General features: G+C 47.3%; 1 protein-coding gene across 1 annotated transcript in view; it reads right to left on the bottom strand.

The window, feature by feature from the left end:
• Pex19 (peroxisomal biogenesis factor 19) overlaps positions 1–25,047 on the bottom strand; it is a 28,341-nt gene extending 3,294 nt beyond the window's left edge. The window contains 8 exon segments of the mRNA XM_077668582.1: positions 321–362; positions 791–886; positions 888–968; positions 9,073–9,252; positions 11,879–11,961; positions 13,732–13,900; positions 15,052–15,116; positions 24,795–25,047. Coding sequence (XP_077524708.1) covers positions 321–362; positions 791–886; positions 888–968; positions 9,073–9,252; positions 11,879–11,961; positions 13,732–13,900; positions 15,052–15,116; positions 24,795–24,912 — 834 coding nt within the window. The 5' untranslated portion in view covers positions 24,913–25,047.
• Between the last annotated feature and the right edge of the window lie 253 nt (positions 25,048–25,300).

Here is a 25,300-nt window from a genome sequence, read left to right as displayed (position 1 = left end):
AAAATATTGTTCAATGAAAGTGCTGATAGGAAAATGGCTACTGCCATCTATCTTGTAAATGAAGAACCACCCTTTGATGACATGTAGTCATCAAAAGCCATCCAGAAAGTAGCAAAATACCCATGACGAGGTGAGCTTGTCCAGAACTATTAAGGGATTAAGTGTGTCTTGTCAGCCGGAACAACTGATTAGTGAGCCATCTGGTCAGTTTGAGGTGAACATGCACCCAAGAGCAACACCCACTATGGTAAGTTTTCCATCTCCTTGCTTGGCACGACACAGCAGATGTGAGAGCATAGAGGAAGAAAAAAAAAACTCACAATCTCAACCAGGTCTTTAGGTGGATGGCCACACTCTTGCATCTGGAAAAAGGAGCAGCTCATAATAAGCCATGTTTCTGATGCCATACATTCGGACACACAGGAAACTAAAACAATGCAGCAGGTGCTGCAACCAGAAAGGACAATCAAACAGTGAGTTTTGCACTCACGAGTGCAAAACTTGTCAGCAGAGCACATTATAGCTCTAAGCAGCTTCATGCACTTTTTCATTTTTCTAGCCATTCTTGTTGTAGCACCGCCTCCATGACACAGAATCCAAACCAATGTGCAGCACAACACACAGCACAGGCGCTGGCAGAAATAAAAAAAAGTGATAGACTGTAGAGTGTTTTGCCAGGACCTTGACCAAGCAGACATCACGTGGCGCTGTTCATGCTGGAAATACCAATAAGTACACATTCCAGCCTGCATTCTTTCCAATGCAACACAGCCGGCAGGGCAGCACTCACCTTCTGCATGAGACTGAGCACGCGCTCGAAGCGAGCCTGCTTAACCTCGGCTGCATCTGATGCCTGCTCGGCTTCAAATTCCTCGCACACACCGTCGCATTAGGCCAAACTGTTGGTTATACCGCTCGTACTCTCCGTCTGCCAACGAGGACCGCTTGTCAGCCAGCCAGTCTGGGTACTGCAATGGACAGGTACAATCTGCATAGGAAGCTAAGACTATACTCGGCGACAGCTTTTCTTGGGAATGATGAGAAGGCTACAGGGAAAAGGCATTTGTAACTGTGTCACTCCACCAATAGTCTGGCCAGAAGATAGCAGCCTGGCATGCTGCTCACTGCACAATTGCTTCACTCCATCACTGGCGAAACTGCACAATCTATGAAAGGTTCTGGTAGCCTAAAGTACCTAAAAGATTTGCTGTAACCAACCAAAGTAGCTGTCTTCTCAGTGACTTTTTAACTTGGAAAATGTGGAGTTACATTACAAATGTGCCAAATAACTGGTATTTCCAGTATACTACATTTTAAGACGAAAATATTAACTGCAACTGGGGCCTATAATCGCTGTGTAGGAAGAGAGGATGTGATTTAGTTCTGCAGCTCCCACTCCATTGCCAAGAAAAGTTGCCGCCGAGCATAAGAAAATGCACCTCTCAGTGCCAGCGGTCAACAAAGATTGCACTGCTATCGGCGTGTCACTAATATATCGGAAAAAATTCACAATTTTAACTGGCACTTGATCTACTGGCTGTTGCGTTTTGTAGCTACAGCACTACTAACAGACACAACAATGACAGTAGATTCAACCAAAGAACCGTACTTTAATTTTTTTTTACCAATGCTACAAACACATACTTTCTCTAAGACTTCACGATGTCATCCACTGAAATGCTGAAGCGTTGTAGCAGCACCAATGGACCCTTTAGATACAGTGGCTACACTAAATAAGATGAGCCGGGCTCCATCTGCTTCAGCTATTTCCCTTACACCTGAGTCATTACGCCTAGATGTCACCTTGCATGTTGCATACATGCTCCGTCATTTCACCACAACCACAGGTGCCACAGCCGAGGCTTTCAGCCATACTGGTGAGCAATTTACTCCAGACTCCAAAAGGAAATCCACCTTGTTGGGCATTATGTAATGAGCAGAGAACCTGCAATCTAATGATCAATGGTCGCCGATCATTACTTTTCACATTTCACATGTAAATATGCAACCCACCAGACATAATTAATGGTTGTTACACAAGACAAACTTGCTTAACGTCACAGCAAGCAAAATGAAGGTAAAGACAAAAGAAATGTAGATGTGCACCAGGAAACTCTCTTGTGCAATCCCTGTGTTTAGCACGAAAATTGAAGTGCTCCGCACTGAAACGCTGACAAAGACCAAAGCCTTCGGACAGTGGGCCAAGCGATTTTCAGCTCTGAAAACAGGTTAGGCACTGCTCTGCCCTCCACGGGTGCAGCAGCACTTGCACATCAGGTTGCAGAGTGGTGCAGCATGGTTCTCACACACGTGTTATGCTTCATCTTTGTGTGTCATCCTTTTTCTTTTTTTTCTTCTTTGCACTCCCCCTTCCGTTTCCACAGCGCAGGGATTCTCTTCATGGTTAGGCAGACTCTTTGCCTTTTTGTTCCTTAGTTCCTTGCACACTGACAGAGAGCAGTGGCATGCTGTCACAATAATTATTAGATTTTGCCTGTGCTCACAGTCTGCAATTCGCACACTGACCATTTTAGCTATGTATCATATAGATTTGTGCAAAGGCCACATTGTCACAGTATTCATGGGATGCGGTTCTCAGAGGGAAGCAGCATTTTTCTGCCCAATTTTTCAAACTACAGTGAGGCGCACCGTGGAGACGCAAAAAAGCTGACGCTTTCCTCCTTCCCCACGGGCGAGTAGCCAGAAGGTCTGCTTGAGAACGCTGCGCCACCTCCTTCCTCAAAACCGGTCACAAGCGCGCACCGCCAGGCGCCGCCGAAGCAGTCACTGATTGGCGAAATGTGACAATGGGCAAGTGCGCCGAGATCAGCGAGTACCAGTTGTGGCCAGAGACTTCAGCGAGACGCAACAGCAAGAGGACGTAAGGTAAATGCCTCCCGTCTTCCCTCTTTGTTGTCGCCATCTTGCCCCATCAGCCGCACGACCAAGCCAGACGGCAAGGGTCGCAGATCCAGCATCCAGCAAACAGCGATTTTGGGAGAACCCAATAAACGTTTGGCCCCAGGCAAAGTGTCCTGTTCCGTGTTGTGTTTATTTCGCATTTCCGCTGCGCCGCCGTGAGAACGGCCGCGCATGGTGTGCGATACCAGGAGCTCGGAGTTCACGGCCTAGACCTCAAAGTAGGCTCAACGGCCTAGTAAGAACCCCACAACTGGTGCCCAATATGGGCCCCACACAGTGGAACCTCAAATATGTACCCGCAGTTAACGCAACGGCTGGTAATTTATGACAAATTAGCATGGTCTGAAAACGCCTTCGTAGTGATAATGCATTCAAGTCTAAATGATCAGACACAAGAATACACACACGGCCTGCCTGAGCGCAAAGACCAGCAGGAGCCTTCAAGGGGAAATCAGGCTCGTAGAGCACTTTATTGCCATATATCGTCATCATCAGCCTGGCTACGCCCACTGCAGGACAAAAGCCTGTCCCACGTCTTTTCAATTATCCGTTTTTTGCCAGCTGCGCCCACCCTATGCTTGCAAACTTCCTAATCTAATCCGCCCACCTAACCTTCCGCCGCCCCCTGCCATGCTTGCCTTCACTTGGAATCCACTCTGTTCTCCGTTACCCTTAAGGACCAACGGTTATCTTGCCTTCGCAGTACATGCCCTGCCCAAGCCCATTTCTTCCTTTTGATTTCGACCAGGATGTCATTAACACACGTTTGTTCGCTGACTCACTCTGCCCGCTTCCGGTCTCTTTAACGTTACACCTATCATTTTTCTTCCCATGGCTCCCTGTGTTGTACTCAACTTAAGCTGAACCCTTTTCGTTAGCCTCCATGTTTCTGCCCCGTAGGTGAGTACAGGTAAGATACAACTGTTGTACTTTTCTCTTGAGGAATATCGGTAATCTGCTGTTCATAATCTGAGAGAACCTGCCATATGCACTCCACCCCATTCTTATCCTTCTAGTTATTTCCCTCTCATGATCTGGATCAGCTGTCACTACTTGCCTTAAGTAGACCTTTACCACTTCCAGCACCTCACTGCCAATTGTGAACTGCTGTTCCTTTGCTAGACTGTTGAACATTACTTTGGTTTTCTGCATGTCAATTTAAAGACCCACTGTACTGCTCTGTCTGTCTAACTCATTGATCATGGTTTGCAGTTCATCTCCTGAGTGACTCAGCAAGGCAATGTCATCAGCAAATCGCAGATTATTTAGGTATTCTCCATTAACTCTTATCCCCAACTGTTCCCAATTCAGACCTCCGAATACCTCCTGTAAATAGGCGGTAAAAAGCATTGGCGAAATCTCGCCAATGCCATACATTACAGAACCCCAATTGAGTTACACTGAATAGGAACCAAGGTAGAGACATGCCGCATGCAATGCTGAAATCCAGTGCTCGAGTGATGTCAATGACGGCTGACTAATAGTTTGGAATGGTGCAAGGCAGCTCTTGCCTAGCTTGCTTTTCCGCTCAACTTCACTGCCGAACGCACACTAGAAATCAACTGCACCCTCTTTTTAATGCAAGTTTATTGGTACAGAAATGAAACATCTCATGGCCACCAGTGGCCAGTTTCAAAGCACTTTACATCGCAGCTTCAATACCAGGTATACTAGGCCTAGTGACAACGAGTAAGCAGTGCGCTACCAGTCCACACGCGCACTCACAGACAGTGCATCCCCACAAGGAAGTGAACAACTAGCATGGGTGCAACCCATTCTGGCTTTTGCTTAAATGGCGATTGTTGCAATTCCATATATAAAGGGCTGCCCAGTGTCTGAAATGGTGTCTGATGTGCAAAGCCAATAATTGAATAACTGAAATATGCTGGGAGGTTTTCTTTTGCCATGGATGACAGCTACTAAGCGTCTGGTAGCCCACAGCTCATTCTGTTTGTGCATTTCATAGATGACTTGTTCATTGCGCAAGAGTTGCTTGCAGAGAGCTTGAAATGGCAGCGAAAGGTCAAGAAAGTTTTTTTTTGTTCTGCATGGGCTTAGTTAACTGAGATATGTATGCGGGAGTGTAAATTGATGGCACCTATGTAATGGTTGGCACATCGGCAGGTTTGCCAGGCCTTGTCAAGGAAGCGAATGGCTCAGTCATATTTATACATTGTATGCCTTTGATTTTCATCAAAGAAACTGAGCCAAGAGCTAGCCAGCGTGACGCAGCATGTTGTCGAAATTGTGCACAGCCTCGTTAAAGCGCATTGCGAAGAGATGGGCTTAGAAAACCAGCACCTGCTACTACACACAGAGGTGCATTGGCTATTGTGCGGAAAAGTGCTGGTCACAGTTTTTGAGCTCCAGAAAGAAGTGAGCATTTTTCTAGCAGAAGACAAGAAGCATGGGGAGCCTTCAAAGACCCTTCTTTCCTTAATAAACTTGCCTATCTGTGCGAAATGTCTGACCAGCTGAGTCACATAAACTCCAGCATGCAAGAGGTTGGGAATAATGTTGCATTGTCTGGTGACAAGGTGAGGGGCTTCTGTAGGAAACTTTCAGGTTGGCTCAGTCGGGTGCAAAGAGGTGACTATTCTCCGTTTAAAGGGACTATGCAATAAATTAATTGAGGTTACGTAAAGCAGATGAGAGACAGGCATTTCATCACTCGTCACCCCAACGCAAGAATTTTTAAGCTAGCATCAATAACACCGAAGATATAGACGATTAAAAGTTACATGCCTCCTCTCCCCACTCAACTCGTACACGCGGGGCACCAGACAAAAATAAAGAAAACAGCTCTGGGACTGGGCCCCGCCCATGAATGCGTCATCCGCTGACATTCCTTTTGCAACTTCCAGTTGTCGCTCCTACACCCCAGCAGCAGCGTCGGCGGCGTAATTGCGGCGCACGTCGGGTTTCTTTGCTTGTCGTCTGTTGTAGCTAGCAGTAATGGACCCGGACCTCAAGGCGCGACTGCTCACTTTTACGGCCGCGGTGGGCATCAATCAAGCCCTATGCGTTCACGCCGTACCGGCTGAACGCCAGCGACAACAGTAGCGGCTCGGCGGGCCACTGCGAGTGGCTCCGGAACTCCCGACAGAAGGAGGCAGCAGAGGAAAATTGAAACCATATGCGCGAAGGCGATGGCCTGGCTCGCGCTTGCCCGAGAGGGTCACGCGGCGGCACAAGCAGTACCGGAAGTGTGCCCGTGACGTTGTGGCTGCCGTGGCTCCAGCGAATGACAGCGTGTGGTGGCCTGGCAACGTCAAGGGTACAGTGACGTCTTTTTTCACGATTTTAGTTTCAAAATCGGTCACTACGAGCACACCAATCGGCCCGCGAATTTTAAAAAACACGGTTTTTTAAAATTCATAATAAATTGCCGGCTCAGTTCCAAAGACTCATACTTGGTGTGAATGCTCATTAGCATCATTTCTAAGCATTGAAAACATTTACAAGCGACTTTTTATTCATTGCATAGTCCCTTTAAGGGGAGAGGTAGGGATCGGAGTGAAATTCCTCATTTTTTTGTAGTAGAGCAATGAAATCTGGCACGGTTATTGAGAAGTGTGCTGAATGACTAAATGCAAAGTTTCTTTGATATATCTTGAGTAGTTTCTGACTTTACAAATTTTTATTTGCACCCAACTTGCAGAAAGCCTGGCATGACAAAAAACGTGGTAGAAGCCCACAGTTGCTTTTATATTTTACCCAAATGAATAGTTCGTGCAGTGACATTGTCCAAATATTTTTATCACCCTTACTTTTTTTACACAGGACATTATATCCATGTTTGAAAAATGAGGTCGTTATCAACGTGCCAATTTAGCTGAACAGTAAAAAAATGAGATAGTTATTAAAAATATAGGAATGTTACTGCACAGAGAATTCAATAAGAAATAAAGTGCAACAAACCCCATGCAAATCACACAAGGCATAGCTGTTCTATGCTTTCTGCTAGCAGAACAGTCGGCTCAAAACTCACTTCTGAGAAAACTGGCTCTAATGTTTTGCAAGCACTGCAGATTTATTAGAAAGCACCAGAGCTGTACTATTTTGCATCATTGCTGTCAGGCATCTTCTTGCACCTTTGCCTCTTTGTTTGGTGGGCTTTGGACGCCTTCTTCAGGCATTCTTGGTCCTTTTCTTGAGCCCTCTGGACGGCAAGGGCACCATGATGCACACCCAAGGTGGCACACATTGCCGAGTAGGCTCCTTGGCTCCATGAATTGTACTTCACGACTGCCTCATTTACTGCCATCTCTATCGCAAAAAGCGAGGCATGCTCGTCCTTTGACAGTGCTGACCAAACTTCCGTTCAGTTGCAGACGCTGCGCGAAGGGAGTCGCGAACGCTGCATGTCTGCGCTTCTGCCGTCACTACCGATGACACGAAACGCGGCTTGAGGAGGGCCTGAATGGTGCTACGTTCGGGGGACGCTTCGTCCGGTGAATCTTCAGTTATCACACTGTAGCTCATCGACAGCTGGGCTCACTCGCAGGCTGCGTGTCCGTGTCGCACGATGCGCCAGAAACAGAGCACACCGTCTCTGCCGGCGTCGCCTCCAGCGCTGCGATCTCGGCTCCCGATTCGCACGGCCGTACGCAAAAGAGCAAGAGACTCCATTGGCACGTCTTCCATTGACTGGGTTGTCGGCATCGATGGCACAGAGCGACTGTGGGCTTCGCTCCTGGAGTAAAGCGGCGCAAGATAGCGAGGCACGTTTTCGTACGTTCAGTCGGGTGCTCCGCTTCTCCCGCTGGCCACCGTCTTTTTCTCGCCGTAGGAGGCTTGCACTTCTGTTTTCGGAAGGCGTGCTTCATCAAAAATTTCTTTTCAAATGAGCGACGACACATTACTAACTTTGGGGCTTTCAGAAATCCGAATTCTGCGTGTCAAATGAAGACACGGGCGTGGTTTGAGAAGCAGAAAACAGCGGTCCACTGTGGTTGCCAGCTTGGCCGCTGCCGCAGCAGCAACCAATGGGGAGGAGCCTTTCAGACCGGCAGCCAATCTTGAGGCCCCCTTTCATCGGAGGGCCCATGTGACCACCCCTGGCACACCCGCGCTTCTTTTGTGTTTGTGCGACTGTTACAAGATGGTGACGACTGAAGAATTCAGGAACAAAACGGTGGAACTTTGAGCTTTCAAGCGATACCAAGATGGCGGCACTCGGTGGCAGGAAAGACAAGATATGGCTCCGCGAACTGCGGTGATTTTGCGCTATTTATAACTGTTTTCTCGCCCTGCACACTGACAAATTTTTTCGGACACTTGTAGTACATTTTCAGTGAAACCATTTCGATACAAAGTAGATTAGGCGTTGCAGATACCGAATTGCGTGGTTTCCAAAAAATCTATTTTTTCCGCGATTTTCGCGATCTGATCCCCGCGTCCCCCCTTAAGTTGTCGGGCGACTTAGCAACATTTGGTACAGTATCCGCAGCTGACAAAGACCGTAATGACACATTTCAGCACACTCAGGCATCACCTAATGAGTTACTTCCCTGAGTATGCTCCAGACACATGGCTTGTGGCCCCTTTCTAGGTAGATGTAACTTGCTGCACTCATGAAAGTGCAGATGCTAAAAATGAGCTGATCGAGCTTTTAGAAAATGCTGCAACGAAGGCAAAGTTTGCCACTGAGGACCTCAATACATTTTGGTTGGAGACAGCTGAAATGTTTCCCTTGCTCTACAAAAAGGCTGCAAGATTGTTGCTACAATCTTCAACCAAATATGCATGTGAACAAGCATTTTCATGACTTGCTTATGTAAAAAGCAAGTACTTGCATTCGGCTGCATGTCGTGACATATAAGTATATTTAAGTGCAACCATGCCACGAAATGACAGGCTAGCAAAAGCAAAGTAAGAGGGTCTTCTGATGCCAATAAATGCCAGTCTGTGAATATTCGCATTATTTGCTGCAGTACCATACACAATGTGTTGCTTGTGAAATCAATAAACAGTGTGCATTTCACTCTGCTAATATTTCCATTTTTTCTTGTGACATCACACACAAGCTACCCACGCTGGGGCCTCCCACTACTCAGGTCAACCCACCAGACGTCCCCAATACACCCATGGCAGACAAACTCTTGCCATAGATAGTTTGCTATAAACCTCTTTCCATGCCCATCATACCTTGTCAACAATGTCCCTGAGTGCTGGGTACAGGAGGTCCTTTGAGAGCAGGTTCTGCATCATACCCTGCATCATCGTCACCAGGCCTGGGACATCTCCACCATTGAGGGCACTGCCGGCATTTCCATCTAAGCCCATGGAGCCAACCAGCCGGGACAGCTCCTCTTCCGTTGGAGGGTCCTGAAAGGAGCGCAACACCTTAAATGCCACAGCAGATAAGCAATTCGCATGGCCTTGTGTGGCCACATTCTTTCAATCTTCACTAGTGTTACACAATAGTGTAAAGATCAAAGCAAAGATTGCATTCCACCCTACACAAACAATAAAATGCGTATGCTCAGTCTGAGCTGGAAGAATACAGTTGGTGCTGGATAACTCGAACTTGAAAGAATTGCGAAATAGTTCAATATGTCGACAAATCGATATATAAAACATGGCAACAGATAAGCTTATCTGTAAATGAGAAATGTGAATACAGTGCTCCCCCGCTAGTAGCGCACTTCCTACAGCAACTTGCTGCCCACCGCATACTGGCAGCTCACCGCTCGCAGAGTGTCACTAGGCCTAGCTCACTTAGCATTGAAGCCACAGCAAACAGTGCTTTGGGAGTCTGATTCTGTTGCCGGTAGATTAAACGCAATAGCATCTCAATTAAAATTAGGGTACAGTCGATTTTTTCATCGCCTTAAGCAGCAAAGGAGGCCATGCGAGAGCCTCCGCAAGCCTTCGGTCAGCAAGGCAGGCTTCACCACATGACAACCGGTGCACTGAACACTGGCTTCCCCGCATTACAGCAGTGTCACCTTAAAAATAAGCCTGCCAGGGCAAAGGCCACACATCAAGCGCACCCCAAGTTCACGTCGCCTTGCAGTTTTAGAGCGCTAGCACTGCCAGCACATGGCCAAAGCCGCGCAGCCGACCCAGCTGAGCGCGCGAAAAAGATCACAAAAGCGCCATTAGGAGAAGCGCCGCTTGCACAGGTGCGGCATGTAGTTAGACATATTGAATGTTCCACTGAATGGGAGTTCGATAATGAAACAACACTGCTAAACTTTTGGATGGGATTTTCAAGGGGATATTCTGACAGTTCAACATAAGCAATAATTCAATATATCCTGGTTCAATTTATCTGGGATCGAACTCAATACAGACCTAGCACCACTACATGACCAACTGAATTGCCATCAGGCCTAATCCTGGGCAAACTCAAGGTACTGACCGCAGCATGTATGTTTTGATGGAGGTGAAATGCAAAGTGCACATTAGAGATCCCCAGGTGGTGGAGGTTATTTCCCAGCCCTCTATTATGCCACCTCTTTCTGTCTCCTCTTTCACTCCCACTTTTTGCACTTCCCTCACAGCCCAGTTAGTTGAGGTGCCCACCAAGAAGCCAGACAAGACAGTTACTATGCCAATTCCTCTCCTCAAAAACAACCATTTTTTTTCAAGCTGCATCTTAAATTGCTGCGACACTTGTACTCAGGAAACACTGAAATGCAAACTAGAAATGAAACATAAATAAGCTGCTCTGTAAAAGCTATAAATATTGAAATTAATTATTTCATTCCGTGCGGCTTGATATGCAAAACTCTATCCACATTGACCACCATGTGCCTGTCTTCATAGTAGCGGACCGGCCAGTAGTATGGTATTTTGAGAGTCTTCGATGAAAGCTACTGTAGCTTCACCATAGTCACGGAACTTTTCATCAAAAGTGTTTTGGCTACTTTTAAACAATTACAAACCTATCTGCTCACCACAACTTCCACCCCGGTGTACATCGAGCTCCCCGTTTCATTTTCACCGGTATCCAGGAGTTTCCCATGGATAGAAGCATTCCCCTGACCTGTTGCTCAGCTTCTGTGAGGTGACATGTATGAAAAATGGGTCCCTGACCCCACCTTGTGTTATGGCACTCTTTGGCCAAGCTACCTTTGTGTCATTACAAATCCAATGTCATCATTACTTAGCACGAAAACTCGTCAATCAGGATTGAGTGCAAACGAGTAGCAACGTTAAGTGTTAGCTGCACTCGAAACTTCAGTCAGGATCAAAGTGCTCAAGCAACAGCAGGCTGACACAGAGGCTCAGGAGGCACAGCAGACAGCACAATGGCACACACTGCAGCAGTGCACAATGCTAGTAAAGCAAAAAGCACAGGCGCCTCTCAAAAAGCAATCAACTCTCTACGACTAGCATAAATATAAAATGTGCCATTCTTTATGAATGTTACCACACCGTAAAGCAAGCACTATTGCTAACCACAGAAATACAGTTGTCGCACCAGGAGCCCAAAAGCTCCATTTGACAAAGGCCATAGACATAATGTTCACTAAAAAATAGCTAAAGTTCTCCAGCATAATTTTCTGAGTTTCCTTTTTACTGCGACAGCTGTTAATGGCATGTTTCCCGGTTTTGCAGTGTTGGCGTAACATGAAACTGGGAGGAAAGGGGAGTGGCACTGCTCCCCACATCATGGGATTGTGGTGTTACCTATACGCAACTGTATGCGCTAGCTCTTGCACCGTTTGCACCTTAGCGCACAGAGGGCACCCCACAAGGACAGAGCGAACAGCACATTCGGCACCATAAAAAGCTGCTGCTGAATATGTCCTTACAAAGGATTAGCAACCAGCAGTCAGTTTCTTGCACACAGATTGGCACATAGCTTTGAATCACAAGCATGTTGAGCATCTGCTCTGCTCCTGTTAAAAATGTCAGCCAGGGAGGCTGTCCCCGTAATGGCCGCCAAGCGAAACCTGCAGACTCATCAGCAGGCTGCAGCTGACTGTGCAACATTGCTCACCCCAAATGCAATGGCTGTATCCGAGATGCTCCGCAGGGTCTCGTTCAACGTGGCAGCAAACTCCTCATCAGATGCTGCCGACGCTGCGATGCAAGCAAAGTAATGTACCCAATAAGAGTATCTCCACCTTTTACAACAAAAATGAAATGTAGCAGTACACAGGGAAGTGATAGCCCTGCCACCCTGCTTTCATAAAGCATGCAGAAAATAGTGCACCCAGCCTTTTTCTGTCCTCATCTCAAGGATGGGTCTCTGACCCCACCTGAAGTAAACCGAACACATAAGCCAAGACACTCTTTAGCCAAGCTATCTTGTGCCATTAGGATAACGTCATCTTCATCATCACAAGCAGTGTATAATGTAAAAGCGACATGCTAACTACACCCACCATCTGCAGTACTTCAGTGCATCTGGCACACATTCATAACACCCCTTTATTTCGAAGATTACAGTTCCGTGCACGTCACTATCAGCCACACGCTCTGCATCACAAAGTCTGCACACATTGTCATTTCTATCTAAGTGCCCTTCAGCTTAGTGCTAGTACCACTGACCCCACATACCTCTGACAGCAGTGCTCGTCATGCCAACTGTGGAGCAACAGCTGCCATCGTGCCATTAAAGAAGCATTGCTTATGGAGAGAAACTGCAGAACCAGAAGTCTTAAAGGGTTACAGTATAATGCCGTTACGTACAGGCATGTGGTATGTTTAACAGCTCAAAGCTACACATGGGCTACAAGCGATGCCATGTGCAAATTTGGCCTCTAGCACTTTTTCAGAGGGTACTGACATAATGAGGAGGAATGCACGCAGCTTCGACACAGGCAAAACACAGGTGGCCAGCAAATGCCAAAAATGTGTCAGGTCATGTCTGCATCCCAAAGTCCAGAACATTCAAAACTAGTGGGCCCATCTTCAAACATCCTCACCAGACAAGAAGTGACCTCCCCAAGGATTAAGTGCAACAATGCAAAAGCCTCAGTGACACCAGTACTTTGTGCCACTTCCGAGAGCCTCATTGTTTATGAAGACACCCATGTCATGCACAAGGCAGGGTATAGAGTTACAACACAGACAGCAAATTATTGGTTCCATGTTTTCTTCTTTGTGATATACAAGAGATTACTCTACATGGATCACCACTTGATATTTGCTTACAAAGGTGAATAATTTATTAATAAAATTTATTTTCCCATGCTATTTCAGTTTCAACACCCTAAAAATGGCTGCACCATCAAAGCTTAGTATAGGTCACCTGAAGCATGAAAACCTGGGATGTGCTCGTCACTTTGTCAATTTAAATCACTGCAATGCTAAAGCCAGCCACCCTCAAGAGCTGGAAAGACTGAAGAAGGAGCAGTTATACAGCAATTTTTTCATGCCTAACATGACCTACACTAAACTTTGACGACGCAGCCACCTTTTGGCTGCTGAACCAAACCAAAACAGCATGAGAGAAGAAATTCAATTATACCATACATATGCAGGTAGGGGCCACACTTTTTTTATTTTCTGAAATTTAGTTAGGGAGCTGCACTTACCCAAAACTGCCATTTTTTACTTCGATTTTCAAGCTATATTATGAGGAAACTACTTTACTAGGTGCCCATTTGGTACACGAGTGTAGCCCTTATATATATATTATAAATTATTTATCAGTAGTAGGTGAACCCTGTGTGACGAACCATGCTTATTATGTTATGCCTCGTTACATAGAAGAAAACATGCAACTAAAATTTAGTGTCCATACTTCTTTTAAACTCCTCGGGAGTGTGAGTGAAACTGCACTGCAAAGACAGATGAGACAAACAGTCCCTTTCCCATGTGCTCAGTGCCAGCACAGCGGCCCACCTGCCCTGTTGGCGCTCTGGGCAATGCGGGTGAACTGCTCCTGTAGCTGGGGATCTTCACGCAGCAAGCCCTGCATCACGTCTGCAAACTGGCCAAACTCGGCTGTCCACGGGTGTGGCTGGTCGCCACTGCCTCCCAGAGCTGCTGCTGGCGTTGTCGACCCGTCATCCTGAAGGAACAGACATCCTCAACTCACTGTGAAGCAATACAAAAATTAGTAAAGACAACTTAGCTCTTACGCACGCAGCAAAAGAAAAAAATTGCCACGTAAGTGGTATGCAGGGTTTACCCGAAAACTGCAAATAAGTGGCCTGTGCCTCTCTCCTTCAATGAAGGAAAACAAAAAGTGGTGACCAAACTTCTTCAAACAAATTCTGTTATCCAAGAAATTACCTTTCATATTTGTACTCTATAGACAACTAGGCCGACCTCTCCTGTTCCATTAAAGTCCTTCTCTTCCTCTATAAAAAACTAGGACTACCTCACCATGCTGTGTGCAGCTAAACACACAGCTGAAAGCAGTTTTTTTTCCAAGTTAGGAATATTATTTTCGGACAAGATTTATGTGCACAGTGTTCCAAGGCATTTATATCAGTTTCTCTGCCTACTCGAAAAAAATATGCGAAATACTTGGAATGGCTACTGTAAGGACACTCACGGCTATAAGAAAAAATTCAAAATTCTTAAAATTTACAAGTTTTCATCTTTCTTTTATTTGGAGGAAAATAAACTTCATTCAAGAGTATTATAATTAAAGAAAATTTTGCGGTAATGCATAAAAATTTTGATTGGATATTTTACTAATTTTGCTATCATCTGTCAACTTAAGAAAGCAGTCATGCGAAGATAATTTTTTTTTCACCATAACATGCTGGGAAACATTAAAACAATGACACAATAGAACATAATTTTTTAAAAAAGAAATGAAGAACTACTGACTGGAAAGTTTAGGTTGTTTGGTATGAAATCACAAATATATAAAAAAACATTGCACGTAGTAATGTGGTGTGCTTCCATAAAAAAGTTACATGATAAAAATGAGGAATCTAACTTGAATGACCTGACCATTTGTACAGTAAGCCGGGCGAGACACACTACGGGGACTGTTTGTTAGCCCGCTCCAGTTGGCATAAAGTTAAAGTAGTCCTTTCTTCAACTAATTATGTTATGAAAGATTGATGAATGCCCAAAAATATGACTGAAGTAGCTAATTATCAATATACACTTGGGATGAGCAAGAGTGTCGCATTCTGGTGCAGTAGCACATATTCCTCCGTTCATGTCGCAGCGCACCTCGCCGACAGCCACACAAATACATACCTTGCTTTTGCTGGCATCGTCGTCAGCCTTCTTTGCTACGGGTTTCTCAAAGTCTTGCAATGCACCTGCGGGAGAACAATCAAAGCGTTTCACCGCATGCTGCCCAACCAACCACCAAGAAAGGAGGGCCACTCAGCAGCTGTGATAAATAACAACAGCTTTACTCGCCACGCTGAAAGAACATGCGCCTGTGAACAAATGGAGCTAAAAATGAATACCAAATGCTGCTGCAAATAGTGGCCCAGATAGAAACAATAAAAAGAAACTAGGATACACTTAAGAGGCACTGACATTCTAAATGATGCCATTTCCTAAGCTATGGCAGCGGTGGGAATGGCCAAGTGCATTTCGAAGCAGGGTTTGTAGCAGGTTAAAATTCAATTTGGAGCAGCTTCCTTGTGTTTTGTAGCAGGAAACCCATGGTGAGAATGTCACGGTCTAAAAAATGACAACGCGCTGCACGAAGATTTGAGTGGTGCAGGGTTGTAGGCAGCTGTCTTGAATAAGCTCCATTTCACACATCATCTGCAGCACTGACAGCTGGCACTCTAGTTTGCACCTACATTCATGATCAAAAAGTAATGCGTTCCTTGTGGTGAGTGATAAAATTCTTTGCCTGTATGTCTATTACATCACACATTTGTCATGAGTTTGATTAAATGCACTCTTAGTGCTGACGACTCGCTTTTGCCTTCTCGTGTCTTCGACCACTCAGCCACAAAAGGAGAGTCGAGCAACAAGCCTCCCTTTATTTTTTCAGGGTTTACTTACTGTGTAACAAATTAAAATTAGCAATATTTTGTATAGTTAAAATTAGCACAAATTTTTCAAGTTTTAGAGAATGTTCACAAACACCCATCTGAGATGTTTTTTTAATACCACTTTATCATGGTTTCTTTTCTGAAACTTGAAAAAAAGAGCAAGAGATTTCAAAATTGCCACGCGACTCTAGCATTCTAAAATGCACTTTGACTGAAGAAACTCGATTAGGGAAAGCAAGAATGAATAAAGAGGCCACTGCGGTCACAGCAATCATTCTGGGATGAGTGTGGCCACTTTGCATCGTTAAAAGTTATGATGCCGCAGCTTGAGCATAACCACACCATCGCTGTTTCATGCCATAAGACAGGTCATTGCCTAGTCAGTGCACAGGTTCATAGACGGCTATGGCAGGTTTCCTGCAGTCCAAAATGGCTGCGCCTCTCACGACAAACTGTTTTCTCGTGCATGCGCAGTCCTGGTCTCAAAACGCACGTGCCTCAAATGATTATGGTTATCTGAAAAGGGCATACCATGCTCGGGTCCATTTGCAACGTTCTACGCATGTCAACGGGGAAGCTTCCGTCATTGATAAATATTTTGCAACCGGATTAGAGGGTTATTCGCCATTTGCTCCGCTGATGGAGTCAGCATTGCCGTGTGCTTCTTGTGCGCTTAGCTGCTCCCTCTTCAAGTGCCTACGACAAACAGACTCTGTTTGGACTTCCTAGCAACATAACATAATTCAAGCTCGAGATCATGCATGTACAAATGAGATTACCATATGGCAACCTTCACAGAGTACCTCCCTATCATTGGAAGTGGCTCAATTAGTTACAACTCCTATTTATACAAACCAACTTGTGCACCATTAAATCAAGCAAAATGGCCATTTCAGTCAAGAATTGATTCATGAGAGAATAAGCAGCTTTTTTAAACAAACATAACGTCATTACACCCTATCAGTTCATATTCACAAAAAAAAAAAATGCTCTACAGAAAGTGCACTGCTCCACCAGAAAGAATTTTGGAAGCCTATGAGCATAAAGAGTACATGCTTGCATTATTTATTGACTTTTCAAAGGCATTTGACCGCATTAACCACAGAACTCTTACGGAAAAACTAGAATATTACGAATTTCGGGATAGCTTTTTGTTCCTTCTGAAGAGCTACTTGCGGAATCACCAGCAACAGGTCATGATTTTATATCTGAACAGAGAACAGTCCATTGCGGTGTCCCGCAGGGCAGTATTCTAGGCCCCCATTTTTTTAACATCCACATTAATGACGTAGCTAACATCGACTCAACTAGCCACTTCATCATTTACACTGAGGACACTACCTTGCTTTTCCCCAGCCTGTTTTAACCCGAACTGCAAGTCAAAGCTAATGAGGTACTCTATTTGATAAAAAACTGGAGCATTTTAATTTCACTGATTCTTAACCCCTCCAAGACAAAAGCCGTATTATTTCGTCCTCACAACAAGAAAATAGATACTGATATCAACCTATATAGTGGCTCTAACGACATCGAGATAACGTCACAAGTAAAAAGCATGGGCGTCATTTTACACGAGAATATATCACCCACATTCGTTCTAAACTCGCTCGCACAGCCGGCTTGTTCTCACGACTACGGCTTCTTTTGCCACATAACATTAAATTGCTACTCTATACAATGATTTTTTCCACGCTGAGCCACTGTTTTCTGATCTGGGGCACCACCACACAAACTAATATTAACATTCTTTTTAGGTTACAGAAAAAAGCAATACAGGTCATTAAAAATGCCAACTTTAACGCCCACACAACACTTATCTTTGATGAAATGCAGCTTCTACCCGTCACCGCATTGCAAAATTAAATGCTTACTTCGTGCTACCACCGCGGCATAGCCAAAAATGACACATACCTCAAAGATCTTGCCTCATTACCATTGCGAACCAATGTATACAACGCGCGTTGCAATGACCACTGTGCAGTTCCTCGCACAGGCGTCAAATGTTAAAATAGTGTTTGCCAACCAATCTTAACTCAGAATGTATCTCCTTACTATGAAAGCAGATTGCACTCATTCGTTATTTTTTGTTTCTTTCGTGTTCTTCCGAATCTTCCGATTGTTTTTTGTTCATTCCTAATATAGTGATCATCACTGTTGTTTCTGCCAAGTGTTTGTTAGTACGGTGTAGGTCTCGTCAAGCCTCCTGAAGGCTTTTTGCCTGCACCCGCAGCATTGCAATGCACGTTGTGATGTTGAAATAAATTTGATTTGATTTGAACTTAATATTTAACTGGTTTGGTTTATGGGGGTTTAACGTCCCAAAGCGACTCAGGCTATGAGAGACGCCGTAGTGAAGGGCTCCGGAAATTTCGACCACCTGGGGTTCTTTAACGTGCACTGACATCGTACAGTACACGGGCCTCTAGAATTTCGCCTCCATCGAAATTCGACCGCCGCGGCCGGGATCGAACCCGCGTCTTTCGGGCCGGCAGCCGAGCGCCGTAACCACTCAGCCACCGCGGCGGCCCCTTAATATTTAACTGTGCAGACAACATAAAGTGTTAGAAATGAGAAATACATACATTCTCAAGAAAGAATGCGCCACATGCAATTCAAGTGAAGCAAAAGCTCTATGGGTGTGCAGAGGCCGGCACAACCATGACCGCAATAGCATTACTTGTGGACAGGAAGCTGTGTATAGCAATACCTCAAATTCTTATGAATTTTATGAAACAGCAGTACAACTACCAATGTCAGCAGTAAGGCAATGACATGGGAAAGGAAGACGCGGCCTCTATCACTTAGGATCTCGCACGGCGCGCCACGGCGAAGAACAAAATGATGCAGCAGGAACATCGCAACTTCACGGGCAGTAGCAGCAGGAAGAGCGGCTGTCTCGGCATACCGGGTGAAGTGGTCGACGCCGACGATAATCCAGCGGTTCCCAGAGACCGTACAGGGAAGCAGGCCGTAAAGGTCAACGCCAACACGATTGAAGGGATGTGCCGGGCAAGGGAGTGGTTGCAATGGGCCGGTCACACAAGGAGCGGAGGTCTTCCGCCGCTGACAGGCGATGCACGATCGGACATATTTCCGAACATAGGCGTACAAGCTGCGCCAATAGTAGCGCTGAGAAAGTCTTTTGAATGTTTTCAGTACACCAGTGTGCGCACACTGAGGGTCGGTGTAGTAAGAGGCGCAAATTTGAGATCGTAAATGGCGGGGAATCGCGAGAAGCCACCGCCGACCATCAGGCACGTAGTTGCGGTGGTATGGAAGGCCGTCCCGGGGGGGCAAAGCGCGGAGCTTGACGTTTAATGTTCTTGAAGGTGCAACGTTTTGTGACGAAAACACGGTGTCTATTAGGGAAGCAAGCCACGGGTCTTTTTGCTGCTCCGCAGGCATATCAGCGATGGTAAGAGACGAAAGCACGGGATCTGTCGCCGAGGGGCAGGCAGCGTCACTGGGAATGTTAGACAGAGATGTGCTTACGGCCGGAACGGTAGATGACGCGAATGTCAAACTCTTGAAGGCGAAGAGCCCATCGAGCGAGGCGACCGGATGGATCTTTAATAGACGATAACCAGCAGAGCGCATGGTGGTCCGTGACGACGTCAAACCGGCGACCGTACAGTTAGGGCCGGAATTTCGTTAGTGCCCATACAGTAGCTAAGCATTCCTTCTCCGTGACGGAATAGTTGGATTGAGCTTTCGTGAGCACGCGACTCGCGTACGCAACTAACGTATTCTTCAAACCAATCTTTTCGCTGAGCCAAGACAGCTCCGAGGCCAATGCCACTCACATCCATATGGACCTCGGTAGGTGCTGCTGGGTCATAGTGTCGGAGTATTGGCGGCGAAGTCAAAAGATGGCGCAGGGTAGTGAACACTTCGTCGCACTCGGCCGAACAGCCAGACATGTCATTGTTTCCGCCAAGTAGCTTCGTCAGTGGCGCAATGATCGACGCAAAAATGCGTACGAAGCGCCGGAAATAGGAACACAAACCTATGAAGCTTCGAAGTTGCTTGAGCGACAGAGGTTTAGGAAATTGCGCAACAGCAAGGAGCTTGGCCAGGTCAGGGAGAATGTCTTCCTTGGAGACGATGTGCCCCATGATCATTAACTTCCGAGCGGCGAAGTGGCACTTCTTGAGATTCAGCTGCAGGCCAGCCTCAGTCAGGCAAGTCAAAACCTGTCGTAAACGTGCGAGGTGCGTGGTGAAATCGGCAGAAAAGACAACAATGTCGTCCAAGTAGCAGAGGCATATCTGCCACTTGAACTTCCGCAAGATGTTATCCATCATCCTTTCGAATGTGGCGGGTGCGTTGCACAGACCGATCGGCATCACATTGAACTCAAAGAGGCCGTCAGGTGTAACAAATGCTGTCTTTTCTCTGTCAGGTGCAGCCATCGGTACTTGCCAGTAGCCGGAACATAGGTCAAGGGAAGAAAAGTACTCAGCGCCTTGGAGGCAATCAAGAGCGTCACCGATGCGGGGAAGAGGGTAATTGTCCTTGTGGGTAATTTTGCTGAGGCGGCGGTAGTCGACACAAAATCGGATTGAGCCATCTTTCTTCTTTACAAGTACCACCGGCGAAGACCAAGGGCTGTGAGACGGACGGATGACACCACGGCGTAGCATGTCCTCAACTTGTTCACTAATCACGCGGCGCTCTGCTGCCGACGCACGATATGGCTGCTGTCGAAAAGGCGGTTGAGAACCGGTCTCTATGCGATGAGCGACGGTGGAAGTCCGGCCTAGAGGAGTGTGGGCGACGTCGAAAGCGGAGCGAAACATGTGCACAAGGGCTGAGAGCTGCGTCCGGTGGGCGGAAGGAAGAGCGTCGTCGATGGCAGCTTGGAAAGCGGCGTCGGGCAATGGATCAGGTGCCAAATCGGAATGAAGAGCGTTGAAGGAGGAACGGCGGGAGGTCACGAGGACATCCAGGTCAGAGAGAATGTGGGCAGGTTGAATTGAACCAGGAGATTCGCCACATAGCAGGGTAAGCGGGCAAGAAGATGGTTTGTTGATAAGCATCTTCGTGAGATCTCCGTGAACATCGAGAACAGCAGACGGCAGCGGCAGGTTTTTGCGGTGGACAAAGGAAGAAGACGGCGTAAATAAAACGGTGACGGCCGGCGTGGCAGGGCACGAGAGAGATACAAGCGCTGAAGCCTCCAGAGCGATATGGACGTCTTCAGTGACGGTGAGCTTCTGCGGACAAACAAAATGAAGGTCGTCGGCCAGTTCATCGCAAAATGCAGAAAATTCTACCTTAGCGCGGGCGCAATCAATCACGGCGTTATTTTTTGACAGGAAGTCCCACCTGAGAATCACGTCGTGGGAACAAGACGGCAAGACCAAGAATTCGACACTGTACAAAATGTCAGCGATGGCAACCCGTGAGTAAAGGTTTGCCGGTGGTGTTGGTCCGATGATTTCCAGAAACTGAATGCACCGCTTGAAGGCTTCTCGATGATATGGCTTGCAGGCGAAGCGATTTAGTGAGAAATGAACTTTTATACAGGCTATTTCATTTACAGATGGGTACAGTACAAACAAAAGTCAGTATACGGCCACAACTATCCACGGCCGGCCTAGCCAACCACCTGCACAGAGGCGAGGGACACCGCATCCCAAGAGTCAAACTGGCGCGCCTCGCACCAGCTCTCAACGGTCACTCCCTCCGCACTCGGCCAGACCGAGGGCCTGCCAGCTAGGAGTCGCTAGAGACAAAAAGCACGCGGGTGCGGCTCCCTTCGCGGGTACACCCCAAAGATGCCCGCGCCCCTTTCCACACGTAAAAATAAACTGCTAACTGCGGCTCATCAGTTTTGACGAAAAGGAAAGCTCAGAACTGATGTCAGCGTTTTCCCTTACCCACGAGTTGCTCCCTAGGTGGTCTCGCAATCCGCCAAGGGGACAGGGGTCCAAGGGCGAGGCCGGCAGATAGCCCCGCCATTCAGAGCGGCGAAGGAAACCGCAAGGACGAATGGGGAGACTAACCAAAAAGGCATGAGTCCCCTTCTAACGGCGTGCACCAAAGCAAAACAAAATAAAACAAAACCGGACGCGCAGCCTAGGTCACTGCCCTCTCGCGGAATATTCGCAACACATGTACAACAAGATGCGACAGCGCGCCGAACCCTACACCGTGCTATGCATGTGGCCAAAGGTGCGATCCTCTCTTCAGTTGCAGTGCGAAGCGACAAACCAGAAAATGGCGTCGTCACTTTCCGTAGTCTCTCATCAATCACTGACACAGCAGCACCCGTGTCGACAAGCGCGGACACAGACAACGGTCGACAGACACTACTAGAATGTTCATGGGAGAACGATGAGGCCTAGAACTGTTCGAAGAGCATGCAGTTCTTGCCTTTGGAACTGCAGAACATAGTTTCCCTCGTCAGCGAACGTAGGGCGACGGCGCATAGGCGACAGTGAACGGCAACGTGGGGAGGGGATCGACGGGTCGTATACGGACGCTGGTCGCTGGCATACGCTTCCGGAGGTGGAGCAGCCCGAAGCAGCTGGGGTGAGCCGGCAGAAGGCGCAAACGCTGGAGGGGCGACCATGCGGCGATGACAGTGGCAAGCTACGTGGCCGGGGAAACCACACGAAAAGCATATAGGACGATTGTCCGGTGCGCGCCAAGGGTTGTAATGTGGCGAAGAGGGAGGATGAAGCGGGGCCGCTGGTGGGACCGGTGCCGGACGCAGGACAGGCGGACTGGGTGAAAACGCCACAGGCCGAGGCCGCGCAGCCACAGCGGCGTACGTCAAGGGCGCCGCCACAGGAGTGGAGGGACTGTAATGTGCCGCGCCTTCAGCGCACAAGAAAGGAGGGACGGAAGGAACTTCAGGCAGGGTAGGAAGAGCCTCGGCGACTTGTTCTCGGATGACGCGCTGAAGCGAAGGCACAAGAGGAGAGGGAGCACCAGGACTCGGGTGGACGAGAGAGAGCTGACGAGCAACTTCTTCACGAACAAACTGCTTTAACTGGGGTAACAGTGGCGAGTGGTCAGAGCCTCGTGGTTGCGGTACCACAGATTCGCAACGTCCGTAAGATAGAAGATAACGTTGTTCAGTTTGAGGGCATCGTCCCATTTGTTATGGGTGCTTACCCGCTCGTACGAGGCTAACCAATCCTCGACGTCATGGTCCCTGGTTCCACTGAATACAGCAGGATCGCGCTGGCGCAAAGCTCCAGTGCAGACGACAGTCGGCGGCAGTGCGGCAGAGGTGCGGCTGGAATCTTTGGGCATGGTGATGACCGGAAGCATACGACTTCGAAGCTGGAAGGCGTCAGCAAATCCACACCTCCACCAAGTGAAAGGGGGTTTGTACACAAATAGGTCAGGGGAAAGAGTTCACGGCGGGCGACACAAAACGGCGAGCAGGACAGCGGGGAGCGCCGACGGCTAGTCCAAAAACCAAGCGACCTCGTGCAGCGCGGCGAAACTTCGTCTTTCACCGGCGGTTGGTCAATGATCTGCCTATGCGGCATCAGGCGCGGCCGTCATGGTTCGCTACAACTACAGCAGTATAACATCCAATGTCAGCAGTAAGGCAACACAGCTAATTTTCAATCATATAATTTTGAGCTCTCTCCTACGCCAGCCTCCACATCAGTATAAATCGCAGCAACCTCCAGAGGGAGTCTTTTGTCTCGTGTCCCGTTCTTGTTGCGCTGTGAGCAAAAAAGATGCTCTCACTGGCTCTGTGGCTATGTTTGAAGTTGAAAAACAACGGCGGCCCTGGTGCAGAAACCACACAATTTCCATGGAAGATTTTCTGCCAAGCTCAATATTTATAGATGATTTCATGAATGAATGCAAAATGCTGTACACTATATACCAGGTAAACGCGAGGCATTTGTCAACCCTGCCCAAAGACATGCATAGACTGCGACACATTGGCAGACGACCATAGGCGAGAGAAAGTAAACCACAGAAAAAAAAACACGAACGCAAATATTGGACTTTCCCTCGAAAGTGCAAATGAAGGATCGAAAATCAAAAAGCTGCAAAAAGAACACGCTACAAAAGCTGAGAATTTATAATTAGCTGAAATTAAATCTCTAGTATCATTTAGGATGGCATATGCAAGACTTGGCACTTCGACATTACATTAGGCACTCAATTTTATAACTGGTGAGTCCTATTACTATAACGCGGGCACATTATAACAGTCTAGGCACCTAAAAAAAAAAAAGAAACCATCACGTGGATTTAATACTTGGATCTGGTTATGCCCTCCTTTCTGACTTGACCCGTCCCAAAGGCGCGGCCGACCGGCCGATACGAGGTCAAGAGCCGCGCGACGACTCTTCGCTTAGTACTACATAGCACACGCCCTTGCAGGCCCCTTCGCCGCGGACAAAACCGCCCGTGAAACGGTGCAGTGCCAAGGTCGGCGAGCACACCTTGCGAACTTCCTGCTGCTGCTGTCCAAGAGTCTTTCCGCGCAAGAGCGAGTGCTCTGTACTGTGAAGTCACTTCGCTCTGGAAGCAACCTTGACACACCACCGGGAAGTTATTAGTGAAATAGCGCCCAGCAGGAAAACTTGTCGCAGTGAGCACCGATGCAGCCATGACATTTCGTTGGTTTGCCAGTTGGACTGGATTCTCGAAAAAACGAGCAACCAGGGCGCTTTTTCGTACTTCTTCTCAAGGCGAAACTACAAGTACTTACACTATCTTATGTTCGCTTGGCGGCCGAGGGGGAACGTGAGGTCAAATCGCATAACCTACGATGCAGATATAAACGCGAGCTCAACAATGCGCTGGCTGGGTGAAGCCATGTAGTCGTGACAGGGCAATATCAAGGCGGCTTTTGCTAAAATCCGAGGAACAGCGCGTACTCCGACTTCCTCCGACAGTGAAGGCGCGCTACCGAGAAAAACCGACGGTCCCGAAGCGGACAGTACGCTTTTTCTTATTTGCTCTGCATGCAGAAAAGATGGCAAGGCCGGCGCTTACTGTCAAGCAGATCATCCAGTTCTTCATCGACGAGCTCAGCGTTTTGCGCGGCAGGTGGATGCTCACTTGTACCGTCGCTGTCCTTCCCCCGACTTGCCCTCTTCTGTTGCTCTGCCATCGCGAAACTTTCGCAGCAACAGCACACACGCGTTTATCCTTAGTGACCGTTGGCGCACTTAGAGCTGCCGCACGTCCGTATGACACCACAGCCACCATGCTCTTCTATGGTTTACTTGGTTTTCTTCTTTTTTTAATCTGTTCTGTTGCAAGAACTCCTAAAAAAAAACTTCTGTCGAGCCAGTGTTCGAACATGCCAGAAGCTAAATCATTTGGTGCCGTTTGCTGTCAATTTTCTGGCCTGCCAATTTTCTTGAGCTTTCAGCCAATCTTTAGCCAATCCATGAGACAACAACAGAACACGAACAAGAACCAATCAGAGCTCTCTAAAAAAAAAAAAATCTCTAGAAGCCAATCACGTTTGATTTGAAGAGTCACATGGTCTCAAG

Source organism: Amblyomma americanum, chromosome 6 (assembly GCF_052857255.1).
Source record: "Amblyomma americanum isolate KBUSLIRL-KWMA chromosome 6, ASM5285725v1, whole genome shotgun sequence".
Taxonomy (NCBI): Eukaryota; Metazoa; Arthropoda; class Arachnida; order Ixodida; family Ixodidae; genus Amblyomma; species Amblyomma americanum.
Note: the sequence above shows the minus strand (reverse complement) of the source record. Positions and strands in the feature narration are given on the sequence as shown.